At 50.6% G+C, this 17,793-nt stretch overlaps 1 protein-coding gene across 1 annotated transcript in view; it reads left to right on the forward strand.

Moving 5' to 3' along the window:
* TMEM266 (transmembrane protein 266) overlaps window positions 1-17,793 on the forward strand; it is a 260,119-nt gene that overhangs the window by 197,735 nt on the left and 44,591 nt on the right. The window contains exon 9 of the mRNA XM_006126238.4: window positions 16,453-16,642. Coding sequence (XP_006126300.2) covers window positions 16,453-16,642 — 190 coding nt within the window. The remainder of the gene's footprint in view (window positions 1-16,452; window positions 16,643-17,793) is intronic.

Consider the following 17,793-nt stretch of genomic DNA (forward strand, 5'->3'; position numbering starts at 1 on the left):
CCCGCAGAACAGGGGCCCGATAACAATGGATGGAGGCTTTGCAGGAAGGGAAGGGGCAGGACATACCCTCTTGCAGGGCTCTCTGCAGGAAATCAAGAGCGGGCTGCGGCAAAGCCATCTTCACCTCCTGGACTAGGTGCAGTGGAGTTCGGGGGGTGGAGAGCCCCATGCACTGAGTGAGCGCTCGGGGATCCACCCAGTCCCCCATGTCGTAGTCCAGGAGGTCTCCGACCTTGGGGGCTTCTGCCAGGATCAGCCTCTGGCACACCAAAGGAGACTCCGCCACCTGTACGCACAAGGCTGGATTGTGGAGCAGGGGCTCTGCACGGAGATCTGTTCCCTCGGTGGCCACAATGAACCTGGTCGCTGAGAACAGCTTCCAGTTCTGGAGGAGTTCCTGGTAGGATTCCAGCAGCTCTGAGAGGTCTCGCGGAAGACCCCTCTGGTGGATAAAAAAGAGCTGCCAGTCGTATCGGAGGCGGTGGAGGAAGGCGCACACCAAAGTGTTCCATGCCAGGCTACCTTCAGGGCCTGGAGGCAAGGCCTGGAGGCAGACCTGGCTGCACATGCAGACCAGGCCCTGGCCTCCTCCTCCAGGGGAAGAGACAGAACCCTGCAGAGACCCACTGCAGTCCTGGCCTAAAGAATTCCAAAGCTATCCTCTGGAGCTTGGTCAGGACCTCCAGGGCCAGGCACAGGGTTTTGAGCCGGTGCCAGAGCATCGACAGGACCAGCTGATTCAGTGCCAGTGCCCTCCCCTGAAGGGAAAGACCCTGGCCTCCAAACCTTGCCAGTTCTCTGGCGGAGAAGGATGCATGGCAGATAAATAAACACCCAGATAGAGCAGTGGACCCGCGCTCCACCTGATGGCCTGAAGCGTGGGTAGGAGGGAGCCTGCCCACCACCCATCCCTGACCACCAGGCCAGAGCTCTTGACCCAGTTGTCTCAGGTGGAGGAGGCTGCCGAGCAGACAGCTTGGCAGGCCTCCACCCGTGCCAGGTCACCCGGGTCCTGGACCATGAGGAGCATGTCATCGGCTTTTGGAGCACCAACCCCGTCAACCTCCTACAGAGGAGACAGAGGAAGGGCTCGATCACCAGAGCATGCAGCTGGCCTGACAATGGACACCTGACGTACTCCCCGCCCAAAGCTCACTGGCTCGGTCAGGGTCCAGTTGAGCCTGACCAAACACTCCACGAGGGCGTACAGCACCCGGAGAAAACCCACAAAACGGGGCCCAAAGCCGAAGGCCTGTAGAGTGCCCAGGAGAAAACCGTGGTCCACCCAGGGACAGGAGGGCGAACGACAGACTGTCCCTTTACCCAAGGTCCAAGAGATCCCGGACCAAGTACAGATTGTCAAAGATGCTATGGCCCGGGACGATGTAAGTCTGGTTGGGGTGGATCACATCTGCCAGCACGGACTACAGTGGCTTTTGCTATGACCTTATAGTCCATTCTGAGGAGCAAGATGGGACACCAGTTCTGAAAGTTGCAGAGGTACCCCTTCTTTGGCAATAAGCTTGCCTGCATAACAGAGGGAAGACCCTGCTTTCCAGGGACTCGGCCCAGATGGTGACAAGGTCTAGGCCAAGGACGTCCCAGAACACGTGGTAGAACTCCACAGTCAGCCTGTCCATGCCCGGGGTTTTATTGTTGGGCATGAGACGGAGGGCTTCCGAGAACTCGGCCAGAGTGAGAGGCAGCTCTAGCCAGTCCTGGTCGCCTGCGCTGACAATCGGGAGCTCGGTCCAGAGCACTCTGCAGGTGTCGGCTTCGGTCGGATCCGGGCAGAACAAACTGGCGTAGAAGGCCCTGGTCCTTCCACGCATCTCCTCCAGATCCATGAGGGGGTTGCCGTCCTCTGCCAAAAGGCAGGTGACGTGCTTTTTGGCCCCCCTTTTTTTGTCCAGGGCATAGAAGAAGCGGAAGCCGCGATCCATCTCCCAAAGGAGCTGGATGTGGGATCGAACAAAGACACTCAGGGCCCTGTGATCTTCCAGGGCCTGGAGTTCCTCCCACTTCTCCCGGTATGTCTCACGGAGGGGTGGATCCTTAGGGTCGAATACCAGGTACCTCTCAAGCTTCAAAACCTCCCGTTCCAACTTCTCTATCGCCGCATCCCTCCGCTGGCTGGAGGGTAGTAGTAGTCGTGACAGAAGAGCCAGGCACGCCTTCCCCACGTCCCACCAGAGCTGCACTGAGGGAAAGGTGGGCTGCTGCCCCCGCCAGGCCAGCCAGAACTCCCGGAAGGACGCCACGAAGCCCACGTCCTCCAGCAAGCTATTGTTAAAATGCCAGTAGGCTGGCCCCAGCCTCTCCACACTAAGGGTATGTCTACACTACCCCGCTAGTTCGAACTAGCGGGGTAATGTAGGCATACCGCACTTGCAAATGAAGCCCGGGATTTGAATTTCCCGGGCTTCATTTGCATAAGCGGGGAGCCGCCATTTTTAAAACCCCGCTGGTTCGAACCCCGTGCAGCACGGCTACACGGGGCACGAACTAGGTAGTTCGAACTAGGCTTCCTAGTTCGAACTACCGTTACTCCTCATTTCACAAGGAGTAACTGTAGTTCGAACTAGGAAGCCTAGTTTGAACTACCTAGTTCGTGCCCCGTGTAGCCGCGCTGCACAGGGTTCGAACCAGCGGGGTTTTAAAAATGGCGGCTCCCCGCTTATGCAAATGAAGCCTGGGAAATTCAAATCCTGGGCTTCATTTGCAAGTGCGGTATGCCTACATTACCCTCCTAGTTCGAACTAGGAGGGTAGTGTAGACATACCCTAAGAGAGGCTTTCATGGCCACCAAATGGTGGTCCGTGAATGGGGCTGGCCGAATGCTGGAGGAGTGGGCTCGTGCCAGATGGAACCTTGATAGATAAGTGCGATCCAACCGTGAGTGGCTCGACCGATCGTCCCCCACCCAGATGTAGGTGAAGGGGATGGTGTCATCCGGGTGCTGGTCTTGCCAGACGTCCACCAGGGAGTGATGGTCCATGATCCCCCTGAGGTTGCCTGCTGTGGCCTGGCAGTTCGTGAGTCCTACACGGTCCTGGTCATCGAGGGTGGTGGTGAAATCCCCGCCCAGGACCAGACACTCACGAGGATCTAGAATGCCGAGGAAGGTGGCAGCCTGCTGATAAAAGATGACCTGGTTTGGACCCACGTTTGGGGCGTAGATGTTGACCAGGTTCAACGTGAGCCCCTCCAAGCAGGCCCGGACATGCAGCAAGCAGCCTGGGACAACCTCGGCAGTCCCCAGCAGCTCGAGCCGTAGGGCAGGGGAGAACAAGGTGTCCACCCTGGCTGAGTGCACGCCGAGGTGGCTAAAATGGCTAAAGGCTGGAGTCGTGTGGGTCTCCTGCAGGAAAACCACTGAGTACCCCCCACCCGAAGGAAGAAAAGCATCCGGCTCCTGCAGAGGCCCGCCCTACAGTCCCGAGCATTTAAGGTGGCGATGACGGTGTCCTTCATGATGAGGGATGAGGTGGATCCTCATGGGCAGGGTGATCGTCGACCTCCGGCAGGCCCCACACTCCAACCCAAAGTTCAGGAGGGCGTCCCGGAACCTGCATGTCCAGTGGTAGGCCGTGATGTCCTGCCTATTGGGCCCTCTCCCCTCCTGCAAGAGGGCTCTTGTAGCCCAGAGAATGGAGTGAAAGTCCCTCCAGTGCTGGAGGGCGAACTGGACCTTGCCCTTGTCCCTACAGTTATCTGTGAAGAACAGGAGCAGAACTGAGGGCTGGATTCTCCTTCGTCTGGGCCCCCAGATAGAGCTCACGGGACACGGAGATGGGCAAGTAGGGATCCGAGCCCTGGCGCAGTGCCAACAGCAGCAGATGCTGTGCGTCCTGGTCAGGGTGGGTAAGGGGCCCTGGCCATCAGGGATGGAGCTGGAGGTGGCAGTTGGGGCAGATGATGTGGCGGCATGCGGGGGAGGGCGCCAGTGGCCACCTGTGCGTACGCTCTGGGGGCCACGGGTGGATCACCCCTAGAGCCAGTGGGGGGAACAGCAGGGGAAGGAGGGGGTGCGGCAGATGGTGGGGCCGCAGCAGGCAGGGTGGCCTCAGAGGTTGGGCCTTTTTGGATGGGCCCTTGCCCTTCTTCCTCCCCTGGCCCTTTTTGCTGACTGAGGTGGAGAGCCCACCCGAATTGCAGGGGGGCATCAGCCGTGGCAGGTTCGGAGCCAGGGTCAGGGGTCGGGAGGTCAGCCGCAGTGGTCTATGGCGTTGGTGGCCATGAGGGATTTTTGTGAACTACCGGAACAGCCAAGGGGGCGGGGACCTCCTCCATCATAGCAGAGGGGGTTGGAGGAAGTGAGGATTTTGGGGAAGGGCTAGCAGGACGGGGCAGGCAGTAGGGAAGGAGGGTGAGAAAGGGTGAGGGGGGCCTTGCAGCCAAATGTAGCTGAGGGAAGGGGGCCAAGTCCAAGAGGGTGAGAAGGGAGCACGCTCATGAGCGCTTGTGGGGGCTCAACCTCGCCCACTACTGCAACAGCACAGTCCCAGGTGGAGTAACAGCCCCGTCAAGGGGTGAGGAGAAAGTCCAGGTGTTAAGGGTGGTAGAGAAGCCGTTGGGGGCGGTGGCAGCAGGAAGGGGGGGTACCTGGACTGAGGGGAGGGCTCTGTGCCCCTCCCCCGGCCCCCTCTCAATAGTTCAACTTACCATCACCACAGGAGCACAGATGGAAAAAACACTCAGTCTTTGAAAGCCTTCTCCACAGGTCCAGATGGTGGCGCCTTCTCCTCTTCACCCCTCAACAGGGCGCAGGTGGTGCAGCTGCAGCAGCAGGAGAACAGCGGTCAGCCAAGGTGGGGGACTCCAGGTAGCGGGTGCTAGTAGTGGTGGTGTCCCCCTCCTCTCTCTCTGCAGTGGGGGGGAGAGCATGCCGATAGGCCCCTCCCCCTCAGGCAGCAGCAGTAGCTGGTGGTGGTGAGTATCAGCAGCAGTGTCCAGGGGGAGCAGGTCTAACAGCTGGGGGGCCTCAGTAGGCAGGTGGTGGCTAGGTAGGGCGGGGACTGCTCTGGCTGGTGCAGGCAGAAGGAACAGGGGGAGAGGAGTAGAGCACCATCTGCACCCTGCTGCTTCTCCCTCTCTGTAGTGCCTATTTGAAACCCAGGAAATAGACGGGCAAAGCCTTGCAGGAGAGACGACTGAACCTGGGGCTCAACTGAGTTCGTGGAACAAATAATGAAAAACATGGTCAGGGGTTGCAGGTCACAGGGTCAAAACAAGGGAACTGGATGGGGATACTGAGCAGATAACCCCAGACAGTGCCCACTGCTCCTCGAAGCTGTCAAGGAAGCCAGTGGACATCGCCCAGAGGAACTCTGCCCGGATACGTGACACAAGGGAGGAACAGAAATAGGCCCCACAGTCGCAGGGGACCCCCTCGTCCAGCATCCTCCTCCTGGTGTTGTATATCGTGGCTTTAGCCAGAGCCAGGAGGAGGTTGACGAGGAGGTCCCGCAACTTTGTGGGGCCACAGATAGGGTGAGGGGAAAAGTGCAGCCAGAACCTCAATAAGGGTACGGCTACACTAGCTCGTTAGTTCGAGCTAGGTAAGGTAATGAGGGCAAGTGAGTTGTAAATGAAGCCTGGGATTTAAATATTTTTAAATCCCACCATTTTTAAATCCCCCTTAGGCCAAACTCTGTGCCCGCGGCTACACGCAGCACGGACTAGGTAGTTTGAAGTAAAGATCCTAATTAAAACTACCGTTACTCCTCGTGGAATAGGTGCTGCAACCAGGCGCATTCAAGATAGGCGTGCGCCAGGTTCTCCCTCACGCCGCAAAAGGGGCAGGTGTTCGGGATAGGGGTGAACTGTGCCAGGTACACGCCCGTGCTCACGGTTCCATGAAGGAGCCACCAACTAATGTCCCCGATGGGCCGCGGAACTAGGGTGGGATACACACTGGCCTATCGGGGTTCCCCACCCTCTACGGGTCTTAGATAGTCCCGCCACTTGCGGGACAAGATGGGGGGAAGTGCAGGGTGTGGAGCACGAGCGCGTAGAGATGTTCTCTAGGCACGGTTTGAAAGCATACCAGCTGCAGATTTTGCAGCCGGCTGGGGGTCCATGGATGAGGGGCCCAGGGGGGCCCACTTAACAGGGGCCAGATAACAAGAGACGGAGGGTTTGCAGGAGAGGAGGGGTGAGGCGTACCCTCTCGCAGTGCTCTCTGCAGGAAATCAAGAGTGAGCCACGGCAAAGCTGCCGTCACCTCCTGGAGTATGCGCAGAGGAGTTCGGAGGATGGAGAGCCCGATGTGCTGAGCGAGCGCTCGGGGATCCACCCAGTCCCCCCTGTCGTAATCCAGGAGTTCTCCGACCGTGGTGGCTTCTGCCAGGATCAGCCTCTGGCATACCGAGGGAGACTTTGCCACCTGTATGTGCAAGGCTGGATTGTGGAGCAGGTGCTCTGCAAGGAGGTCTGTCCCCTCAGTGGCCACAACGGACCTGGTCGCCAAGAACAGCTTCCAGGTCCGGAGGAGTTCCTGGTAGAATTCCGGCAACTCTGAGAGGTCTCACAGAAAGCTCCTCAGGTGGATAAAAAGGAGCTGCCGGTCATATCGGAGCCCTTGGAGGTGGCGGAGGAAGGCGCACCCAAAACTGCTCCATGCCGGACTACCTGCACTAAAGAGGAGTCTCTGCAGGGCCTAGAGGTGGAAGGTCCGGACCTGGATGCGCACGCAAATCAGGCCCTGGCTCCCCTCCTCCAGGGGAAGAGACAGGACCCCTGCAGAGACCAAGTGCAGTCCTGGTCAAAAGAACTTCAAAACTGTCCTCTGGAGCTTGGCCAGACCTCTGGGGCCAGGCACAGGGTGTTGAGCATGGACAGGACCAGCTGATTTAGTACCAGTGCTCTCCTGCGGAGGGAGAGATACCGGCGCAGTACTGTCCACCTCCACAGCCACTCACCCACCCTGGCCTCCAAACCCTGCCAGTTTTCCAGCGGAGAAGGATGCGTGGTGGATAAATAGACGCCCAGATAGAGCAGCAGACCCGCGCTCCACCTGGTGGCCTGAAGCACGGGTGGGAGGGAGCCGGCCCGGCACCCATCCCCGACCACCAGGCCAGAGCTCTTGACCCAGTTGACCCGGGCAGAGGAAGCCACCGAGTAGACAGCTTGGCAGGCCTCCACCCATGCCAGGTCACCCGAGTCCTGGACCACGAGGAGCACGTCATCGGCATACACCGACAGGACAAGCCGCACCTCCGGCTCTCACAGCACCAACCCCATCAGTCTCCTACGGAAGAGACAGAGGAAGGGCATGATCGCCAGAGCGTACAGCAGGCCCAACAGCGGACACCCCTGACGAACCCCCCGCCCGAAGCTGACCGGCTCGGTCAGGGTCCAGTTGAGCCTGACCAGAAATCTCGTTCCCCTGGGGTACAGAGCCCCCAGAAGGATCCGAGGCTGGAAGTCAAATCAGTGAGGCAGGAGAGAAACCTAGAAGGAAAAACTTTATTATACATGCATGCAGTCTGACAGCTACCAGAGAACAACAGCAGTCAGCCCTGAGTTACAGGTTTTTGGATCCTTTATACAGAATGCTTAGACAGTTCAGTTGTTGATTGTTTTCCTTTACATATCAAAGTCTCAGCAGAAGTACTCTGAGACTTCTGTTCACACCAGGAGTGCTAGAAGTAAGTTTTACAAAACAAAGGCAAATGAGAATGTGGAGTGAGTAGTCTTACAAGGCAAACTGTGACAAAGATAAGAGTTTACATGATAATTTGTGACAGACTAGGAGTATCCATGAATTTGAGATAGGCATTTGTAAGGGTCTTTGATTAGAGTTTAGATGATTCCACTCTGATACAGGGAGAGAGGTCTGGAAAACTTTTAACCCTTACAGCAGTTTTCTTTTAGAGAGTTTTGATTTCCTCCAGTGTCCCCCCTTAGACACACTTGGAGTTATTTGATTTTCCCCACACAGCACCCAGAGAAAACCCACAAAACGGGGCCCAAAGCCGAAGGCCTGCAGAGTGCCCAGGAGATACCCGTGGTCCATCCTGTCGAACGCTTTCTCCTGGTCCAGGTACAGAAGGGCAAACGACAAGCCGTCCCTACACCCAAGCTCCAAGAGATCCCGGTCCAAGTACAAGTTATCAAAGATGCTTCGGCCCAGGACAGTGTAGGTCTGCTCGGGATGGATCACGCCCGCCAGCATGGACCACAGTCGCAGCAAGATGGCTTTTGCTATGACCTTGTAGTCTGTGCTGAGGAGCGAGACGGGATGCCAGTTCCGAAGATCGCGGAGGTCCCCCTTCTTCGGCAGTAGGGCGAGCACCGTTTGCCTACACGACAGAGGGAGGACCCCGCTCTCCAAGGACTCGGCCCAGACGGTGATGAGGTCTAGACCGAGGACGTCCCAGAACATGTGGTAGAACTCCACGGTCAGCCCGTCCATGCCTGGGGTTTTATTGTTGGGCATGAGACGGAGGGCTTCCGAGAACTCGGCCAGAGTGAGAGGCATCTCCAGCCGGTCCTGGTCGCCCGCGCTGAGCACCTTACAGGCATTGGCTTCGGTCGGATCCGGGGAGAACAAACTGGCATAGAAGGCCCTGGCCCTTCCACGCATCTCCTCCAGATCCATGAGGGGGGTGCCGTCCTCTGCCAAAAGGCAGGTGACGTGATTTTTAGCCCCCCTCTTTTTCTCCAGGGCATAGAAGAAGCAGGAGCCACGATCCATCTCCCGAAGGAGCTGGATGCGAGATTGAACGAAGGCACCCCAGGCCCTGTAGTTTTCCAGGGTCCAGAGTTCCTCCCGCTTCTCCCAGTGCACCTTGCGGAGAGGTGGTTTCTTGGGGTTGGATACCCGGCGCCTCTCATGCTTCAAAACCTCCTCTTCCAGCTGCTCTATCACTGCATCCCTCTGCCAGCTGGCACCCCGGGAGTAGTTGCGGCAGAAGAGCCAGGCGCGCACCTTCCCCACGTCCCACCAGCACCGTGCCGAGGGAAAGGCGGGCCTCTGCCCCCGCCAGGCCAGCCAGAAGTCCTGGAAGGATGCCACGAAGCCCACGTCCTCCAGCAGCCTATTGTTAAAGTTCCAATAGGCTGGCCTCAGCCTCTCTGAACTCAGAGAGTGAATGGGGCCGGCCAAATGCTGGAGGAGTGGGCTCATGCTACATGGAAACGGGAGAGGTAGATGCAATCCAACCGGGAGTGGCTCGACCGATCGTCCTCCACCCGGACGTAGGTGAAGGTAGTACTGTCGGCCAGGTGGTGGTCTCGCCAGACGTCCACTAGGGAGTGATGGTCCACGATCTTCCTGAGAACGCCTGCTGTGGCCTGGCCATTCGCGAGTCTTTTCCGTGGGTCTGTATGATGAAGATGTCATCGATGTAGCATAAGTAAAGTAGTGGTGTTAGAGGGTGAGAGCTGAGGAAACGTTGTTCAAGGTCAGCCATAAAGATATTGGCACATCGTGGTGCCTTGCGGGTGCCCATGCCTGTGCCGCTGATTTGGAGATACAAATTGTCTCAGAATTGGAAGTAGTTGTGGATGAGGACAAAGCTGCAGAGCTCTGTAATCAGGAATGCATTGCTGTCATCGGGGATGATGTTCCTGATGGCCTGTAATCCATCTTCATGTGGAATGTTGGTGTAAAAGGCTTCTACATGCATAGTGGCCAGGATGGTATTTTCAGGTAGATTACTGATGTTTTGAAGTTTCCTCAGGAAGTCAGAGGTGTCGCAGAGGTAGCTAGGAATGCTGGTAGCATAGAGTCTGAAGAAAGAGTCAATATAGCCAGATAATCCTGTGGTAAGTGTGCCCATACTTGAGATGATGTGCTGTCCGGGTATTCCAGGTTTGTGTATTGTGGGTAGCAGATAGAAAGTTCCTGGTTAGGGATCGGGGGGGGGGGGGGGGGAGGGGTTAGTGTAAATTTGTTCCTGAGCAGTATCAGGAAGCTTCATGAGCAGGTTTTTCAGGTTTTTGTGGTATTCCTTAGTGGGGTCATAGGAGAGAGGTTTGTAGAATCTGGTGTTGGTGATTTATCTATTTGCCTTCTGTTCATAATTTGTCCTGTTCATGATGACTACAGCGCCTCCTTTGTTGGCCTCTTTGACTATGATGTTAGGATTGTTTTTGAGGATATGTATAGCATTGGGTTCTTCATGACTGATATTTTGTGTTATATATTGCTGTTTGCTGATAATGTCAGCTTGAGCACGTTTGCAGAAACAGTAGAAATCAAGACTTTCGTTACGACTGTTAGGGAGGGTCCAGATAGAAGCCTTCCTCTTGTGGGATTGGAAGGGAGGAGCAGTAAGTTCAGTGTGTTGTATATTGCTGTGCTGGAAGTATTCCTTCAGGCGGAGGCAGCAAAAATAGGATTCCAGATCCCCACAGAACCAATTCATATTTGTGGGAGTGGTGGGGCAGAAGGAGAGTTCACAGGGTAGGACAAATTCCTCTGGTGGACTAAGAATGGTTAGATAGATTGATGATGTTGCTGGGTAGGTCGAAAGTATCTGGAATGAGAGATCCTAAGGCATGCAGCAGTTTGGATAGTTTATTGTCCTTTTTCTTCTGAAGGGAGATGAAATGGTCCTTGTAGGTGGTTTGTTGAATTGTAGTAAAATCTGGAAAAGATGTGGAGGCTTGTTTTTTTATGATAGTTTCTAATGTTGAGAGCTCCTCTTCATTTTTTTCTGTCTGTTGTATAGAATGCTGATAAAGTGGTTCCTTAGTTTTTTTGCGAGCGTGTGGCATAATCGCTGTAGTCTGTGGGATACGTAGATTGCAGTGGGTTTTTCACCCTTAGGCATGATGTCCATCTGTTTGCATTTGGAAAGGAAGATGATGTCAGTTTGGATCTGTGTGAGTTTCTTTGTGAAGGTGATAGATTTCCACTCCATACGGCTGAATGCAGTGACTTGCACATTCAGAAGCTTCAGGGGATAGCCAAGTTAGTCTGTACAGGATAAATTTAAAAAACAACACATGGTCTGGTAGCACTTTATAAACTAGCAAAACATGTAGATGTATCATGAGCTTTCATGGGCACAGCTCACTTCTTCAGATGACTGAAGTTTTGAGTTAAAGATAAGGTTATACTTCTAAAGACTAGCTACACACAGAGGAGGTGACACCCTCCACAGGCCCTTGGCAAGATGGAAGGGGTCAACTCTGTGCTCCTGGAAGGGTGGGGCCTCTGGCAGAAATGGCGGGTCTGAGGACAGCCTTCCCTCAGCACAGCCCAGAGTGTGCCATCTACTCCCCCAGCCCTCAGAGCTGCCCAGAGCATGCAGTATTCCTGCAGCAATTTAATGGTCCGAGGGCTGCAGCTGCTGCCACCACCACATTAGCAGCAGAGGCAGCGGGAAGCCCCAGATGCTTTTGAATTGACAGGCCCCTTTTGCCCCCGTCAGTCAGCGAGCCTGGCTGCACAATGTTTCTTTTTAACAGGGACTCAGTTAATTAGATGTTAATATAAACATTGGAACTGTATAGTTCTGATTGATTGCCATCAAACTCACTTGAATACAAATAGTTTTACCAAATGTCCAATATTCAGTATAGGGAAATATAGTCACATATCCCAATTGAATCAGCATAGAGTTAAGGGTGAAAACAGAACAATCTGATCATATTGCAAAAAGGAATAGAAGTGATTCACATACTGTTGCAAAGACATATGAGGTCTGTGTATGCTTCTGGTGCCTTAAACACAGGGGAAGGAAATTTTCCACACTGCCTGAGATACCAAGAACAGATTTCTGAAGCAGATAAAACTAGATGTTTTGAAGATCTAAATACATAGATGCTAACGTTAACAAGGCTGGCAATGTGGTATGTGGTTTTGTCCTTTGTCCATAAGATGGCAGTAAAACCCTTGCTGTTAGAAATAAAATGCAGGACAATGTAGCACTTTACAGACTAACAAGATGGTTAATTAGATGATGAGCTTTCGTGGGCCAAACCCATTTCCTCAGATCAAATAGTGGAAGAAAATAGTCACAACCATATATACCAAATGATACAATTTAAAAAAATGAACACATATGAAAAGGACAAATCACATTTCAGAACAGGAGGGGAATGCAGGGGGGGGGGGGAAAGGAAGGAAGGTAAGTGTCTGTGAATTGATGATATTAGAGGTGGGGAGAGTGGGATGTTTGTGAGCTACATTGTCCTGCATTTTGCTTCAGCTACCCCAGACTAACACGGCTACATTTCTATCACTGTTAGAAATAATGCACTATTCAATTGAACTGCTGTTCTGCAATACCTTTGTGACTCATTTCTCTCAGCAGTAAGTTTATCTTCGGCCAAGATATGAATTTTTCCAATTTATGTTATAAAGATTTGCTTTGAGGAAGTGGAATTGTCTAGTGATTAGAACACAGAAGTAGGAGTCTAGAGAGCTGGTGTCTATTTACATTTCTGCCACAGATTTTTGTTTGACCTTGGGTCAGTTGCTATGCCTCAGTTTCCCCATGTTGTTTGCTTATTGTAAATGGTTTAATCTGTTTGCTTTCTGAAAGGCTTCCAAATCAAAATTGGTTTTTATTTTCCAATCAGTTATGACCACAATTAAAAGAAAAAGAGCAGCATCTTTAGTAGAATTAAAGCTTTTTGGTGCTATTCTTATGAGTGCTGGTGTTTTTGTTTCTGAGATCAATCCGTCTCCCTTTATTAATAAAGGGAGGGTATGTCTACACTACCCTCCTATTTCGAAGTAGGAGGGTAATATAGGCATACCGCACTTGCAAATGAAGCCCGGGATTTGAATTTCCCGGGCTTCATTTGCATAAGCCGGGCGCCGCCATTTTTAAATCCCGGCTGGTTCGAACCCCGTGCCGCGCGGCTACACGCGGCACGAACTAGGTAGTTCGAACTAGGTTTCCTAATTCGAACTACCGTTACTACTCATTCCATGTTCAAATCCCGGGCTTCATTTGCAAGTGTGGTATGCCTACATTACCCTCCTACTTCGAAATAGGAGGGTAGTGTAGACATACCCGGAGTGATTATCAAAGGCACTAAAATTCCCATTGAAAGTGAACAGGAGTTAGCCATCTAATTGTCCTTCGTGCCATTGCAAATTTTCCCCACAGTCTGTTTCTCAGCTATGAATTGTGTGATTTTTTTAAAGATGAAATTTTGAGAGGTTTTATAGAATTATTTTAATTCGTGTTCTTGTAAAAATTCAATATTGAAAGCTGACATTTTCTGTTATCCAGCTGCTCATTGTATATCTAATCTAGAAAACAGAGCGGTATGCACTGGCAGTGCATAGATCAGGTAATGAAATGTAAAATCTTTCACCTGTATTGTATGTATCTGGAACCAAACTGGCATTTATGAACAGTCATTGTCACCATTTGGCTCTTAAATAGGGAAGCTACTGTGAAAGGAGTTGGTAGTTCCAGTTCTGTACTTTCTTGACCATGTGTACCCTTACAAACTTACAATGGCATGGCTGTACTACTGTGAGAGTGCTCATTTAGCCATGCTATGCTGACAGAAGAGAGCTATCCCATCGACATAATAAAACCAGCTCAACAAGTGGTGGTAGCTACGTTGGCAGGAGAATGTCTCTCACCAACATAAGTGGTTATGTTGGAAAAATTTGTCACTCAAGAGGGTGGGTTTTTTCACACCCCTGAATAACAAAAATGTTACTGACACTAGTGACACCTTAGCCTTAGTTCATAAGTAGCCACAAAACCACTACTTTTCAATACATTCATTGGAAGCTTCAATGGAGAGCTCAAGGATTGACAGCGGATAGAGACTAAGGCTATGTCTAAATTACAGAGTGTTTTTGGAAAAACAGCCATTTTTCCAAAAAAAATTTCACTTACCTCCACACTGCAATCACATTCTTTTGAAAACAAAATAGAAAGAAAAGTGGGGTTTTTCCGACATTGGTAAACCTCTTTCTACGAGGAAGAAGCCTTTTTGAGAAAGAGCTCTTTCGGAAAAAGGTGTGTGTGGATGGGGAAGAGGGAGTTCTTTCGAAAGAAGAGGAAAGAAGAAAAAGCACAGGTGCCCTGGTGGCCACTCCATCCATAATAATCACAGCTTACATGTGAGATAGCGTCCATTCAGTGTGGACGCTATCTTTCAAAAAAGCAGATCACTTTTTCGATGTTCTTTGGCAGTGTGGACACTTTCTTTCGGAAGAAGTTTTTTCGGATGATCTCGTCCAGAAAAGCTTCTTTCAAAAGAAGCCTGCAGTCTAGACATAGCCTAAGGCTGTGTCTAGACTACATGGCTCCATCGATGGAGCCATGTAGATTAGGGTTGTAGGCAAAGGCAAATGAAGCCGCGATATAAATGATTGCGGCTTCATTTAAATTTACATGGCTGCCGCGCTGAGCTGACAAACAGCTGATTAGCTGTTTGTCCTCTCAGCGTGCTAGTCTGGACACTCCCCTGCCATGGGATGAGGTTTACCGGGGCTGCCGACAAAGGGCTTTGATGTCGGCAGGGGAGCGTCCAGACTAGCGCGCTGAGCGGACAAACAGCTGATCATGTAAATTTAAATGAAGCCGTGATCATTTAAATTGCGGCTTCATTTGCCTTTACCAAAAAAACAAATCTACATGGCTCCGTCAACGGAGCCATGTAGTCTAGACATACCCTAAATGACTCTCTCACTCCGTATACATGTGCCTTTGGCCAAGTGCCCTTCCCAGTACAGTGGTAGAAGACTTCAGTCTTCAGTACTACCAATCTGATATCTTTTAGTATGTGGAAGCATTTCCCATTCCAGTAATAATGTGAATCTCAACCTACAAGAGCCCACTTCTCTCTATAGGTGATCACTAATCCAGTGCTCATACTTTTGATACCCTGATGGCTTTTCAACAGAGGACTCAGTTGAAATGTACCCTATAGAATGAACTGTCTTACATGGAATGAACTAAGACCACCACATGTATAATATGAGAGCAAGACGTATTTGAGTCAGTATCGCAGAGGGGAAAGCCAGAGCCATATTCAGTTAGCTAATGTGCCATTACATGTAAGTTTTTAAGAGCCTCACTGCTAAGTTCCCTTCAGTTATAAAAAGTGCAGACACAGACACACTGCAACATGAGCACTGTAATACTGTCCTTTCAGCTATGCAAAGTTTTTCCAGATCTCTTAGCTAAGAAGCACTGCGCAGAAAAATGTTAAATGTATTAACATATTGCTTCACTAATTTTCTTTTCCCTCTCACTGTGTATAATTAGAATTTTGTTCTCCACCATAACTGTCCATTTTGTCAAAGAGTTGCAGCCAAATGCAGTATTTCCTCAGAATTGTGGTGGCTTAGAGGTGGGGGTTTGCAATACAGTATAAAGGAAGGAATGAGAAAATCCTCAACCCTCAAAAAGAGTTTTAAAGGTTTCTTTCTTATAGCATAGGAGGCATGTGTCTGTCAAACACAGGGCAATATACTGGGTCTGTCAATGAGACTGCTACTCTTTATGTCTCTACCTGTTGGTCATTGTCACTTTTATTGTATACACTGCCATCCACCATGGGCGTAGCCTATTAAATATAATAGGGTATGTCTACACTGCCGCCCTAGTTCGAACTAAGGTGGCTAATGTAGACATTCGAGCTTGCAAATGAAGTCCGGGATTTAAATATCCCGGGCTTCATTTGCATGTTCCCGGGCACCGCCATTTTTAAATGCCCCGTAGTTCGAACTACCTGCGTGCGGCTACACGCAGCACGGACTAGGTAGTTCGAATTAAAGCTCCTAATCCGAACTACCGTTAAACCTCCTTGCAGGAGGAATAATGGTAGTTCGAATTAGGAGCTTTAATTCAAACTACCTAGTCTGTGCCGCGTGTAGCCGTGGGCAGATAGTTCGAACTACGGGGCATTTAAAAATGGCGGCGCCCGGGAACATGCAAATGAAGCCCGGGATATTTAAAACCCGGGCTTCATTTGCTTCAAATGCCTACATTAGCCACCCTAGTTCAAACTAGGGTGGCAGTGTAGACATACCCATAGTAATAGGCAAATCCTGCCCTCTTCCCTGCAGTTCTATAGAGCATTGTCACTAGCAAAACTCCTGTGACTCAGTAGTTTGAGGGAGAAGGTGCTTGAGTGTAGTGTAACAAATCCCCTCCATCAGTGCAAAACCCAGATATTAAGAGCTATGTATTAATAACAAGAATCACTCTGAATGATTATTGAAATCTTTATACAGAGAAACCTATGTTGGGGGTCACTCTTATGTGGCAATTACTTCTCTTAGGAAACTGCCCTGAAGTGTATCTCCAACCCTAAGGAATACAATTTCCCTTCACCTTTATTAGAAGACCGTCAGCCTCCAAGCAACCAATTTTTGTAGGTCTTTTGAGTGAGAGGCTTTGGATGAGCATCCAGCATCTTGGGTGTTAATCTCAACTCCACCTTTCTGGGGAATAATGATTGCCAGCTAGGTTTATGCATGTCTCGTCATTTTATGTTGTTTTTTCCCCCTAGTTTGAAATTAGGCAGTTGAGAGCCCACTTAGCTCAACAAGATTTGGACCTGGCTGCTGAGAGGGAGGCTGCACTGCAAGTACCTCATGTGCTGAGCAAACAGAGCAGCAATAGATACAAGGTTGTGGCAATTGGAGACTCAGATGACGATGAGGCCACTGCAAATATTACTGAGTTACAACCACAAGGAGGTGAGTACTATGTATAGTGCCAATTGCTTCTGCTGTTTCTTTATAGGGAATTGTTGAATTTGCAGAAGAGTTTCATTTTTCAAGTGACTAGATTACATTCCCTGGAGACTGCACTGCCCCATTATTCACAGGTCTGTTTCAAAGTGGGACAGGCATACGGATCTTGGCAAAATGGGGGTTTTGCGCAAAAAGGAAATGTCCATACTGCTGCTTTTTGCGCAAAAACCCCTTGCACAAAAAGAAATGGCAGAAAATATGCTAGTGATGTTGTGACTTATGCTGATGAGTCCCCCATTAGCATATTTTCTGCCAAAAAAACTTGTAGTGTAGCCATAGCCATATAGTAATATTTACAGTGAAACATTCTTTATACGTGTTTTGATAGTAACAAATTAAATATCTTGGGCCAGATTTGTCCCTGGTATCATTAGAGATTTATTTCACCTGTGCAAATAAGCCCAGTTTTTAAAATTGGTCACCGAGAATGAAGCCCCCATTTCTCCAAAACACCGTGGCTGCGTCTACACTGGCATGATTTTCTGAAAATGCTTTTAATGGAAAACTTTTCCGTTAAAAGCATTTTCAGAAAAGCACGTCTAGATTGGCAGGATGCTTTTCTGCAAAAGCACTTTTTGCGGAAAAGCGTCCGTGCCAATCTAGACACGGTTTTCTGCAAAAAAGCCCCAATCGCCATTTTTGCCATCGGGGCTGTTTTGCAGAAAACAGTACTGTGCTGTTTACATGGCCCTTTTGCGCAAAAGTCTTTCGGAAAAAGACTTTTGCCCAAATGGGAGCAGCATAGTATTTCCGGAAAAGCACTGATGATCTTTCATGAGATCGTCAGTGCTTTTCTGGAAATTCAAGCGGCCAGTGTAGACAGCTGGCAAGTTTTTCCGCAAAAGCAGATGATTTTGCGGAAAAACTTGCCAGTCTAGACACAGCCCGTATGTATATAATAATACACATACCCACATAGGGATCCATAGAAATCCTGCATCTTCTGCAGTATTCCGGGAGCTATACAATATTCTGTGAACATGAAAACAGTAAAAACAAACAAACAATACAAAAAAGTGTTCATTGTGGGGAAATGGCACCTAAACTAAATCTGGCGATCTATTGAGCCTTCACTGTTGTAGATGATAAAGACA

Source organism: Pelodiscus sinensis, chromosome 14 (assembly GCF_049634645.1).
Source record: "Pelodiscus sinensis isolate JC-2024 chromosome 14, ASM4963464v1, whole genome shotgun sequence".
In the NCBI taxonomy this organism is placed as follows: domain Eukaryota; kingdom Metazoa; phylum Chordata; order Testudines; family Trionychidae; genus Pelodiscus; species Pelodiscus sinensis.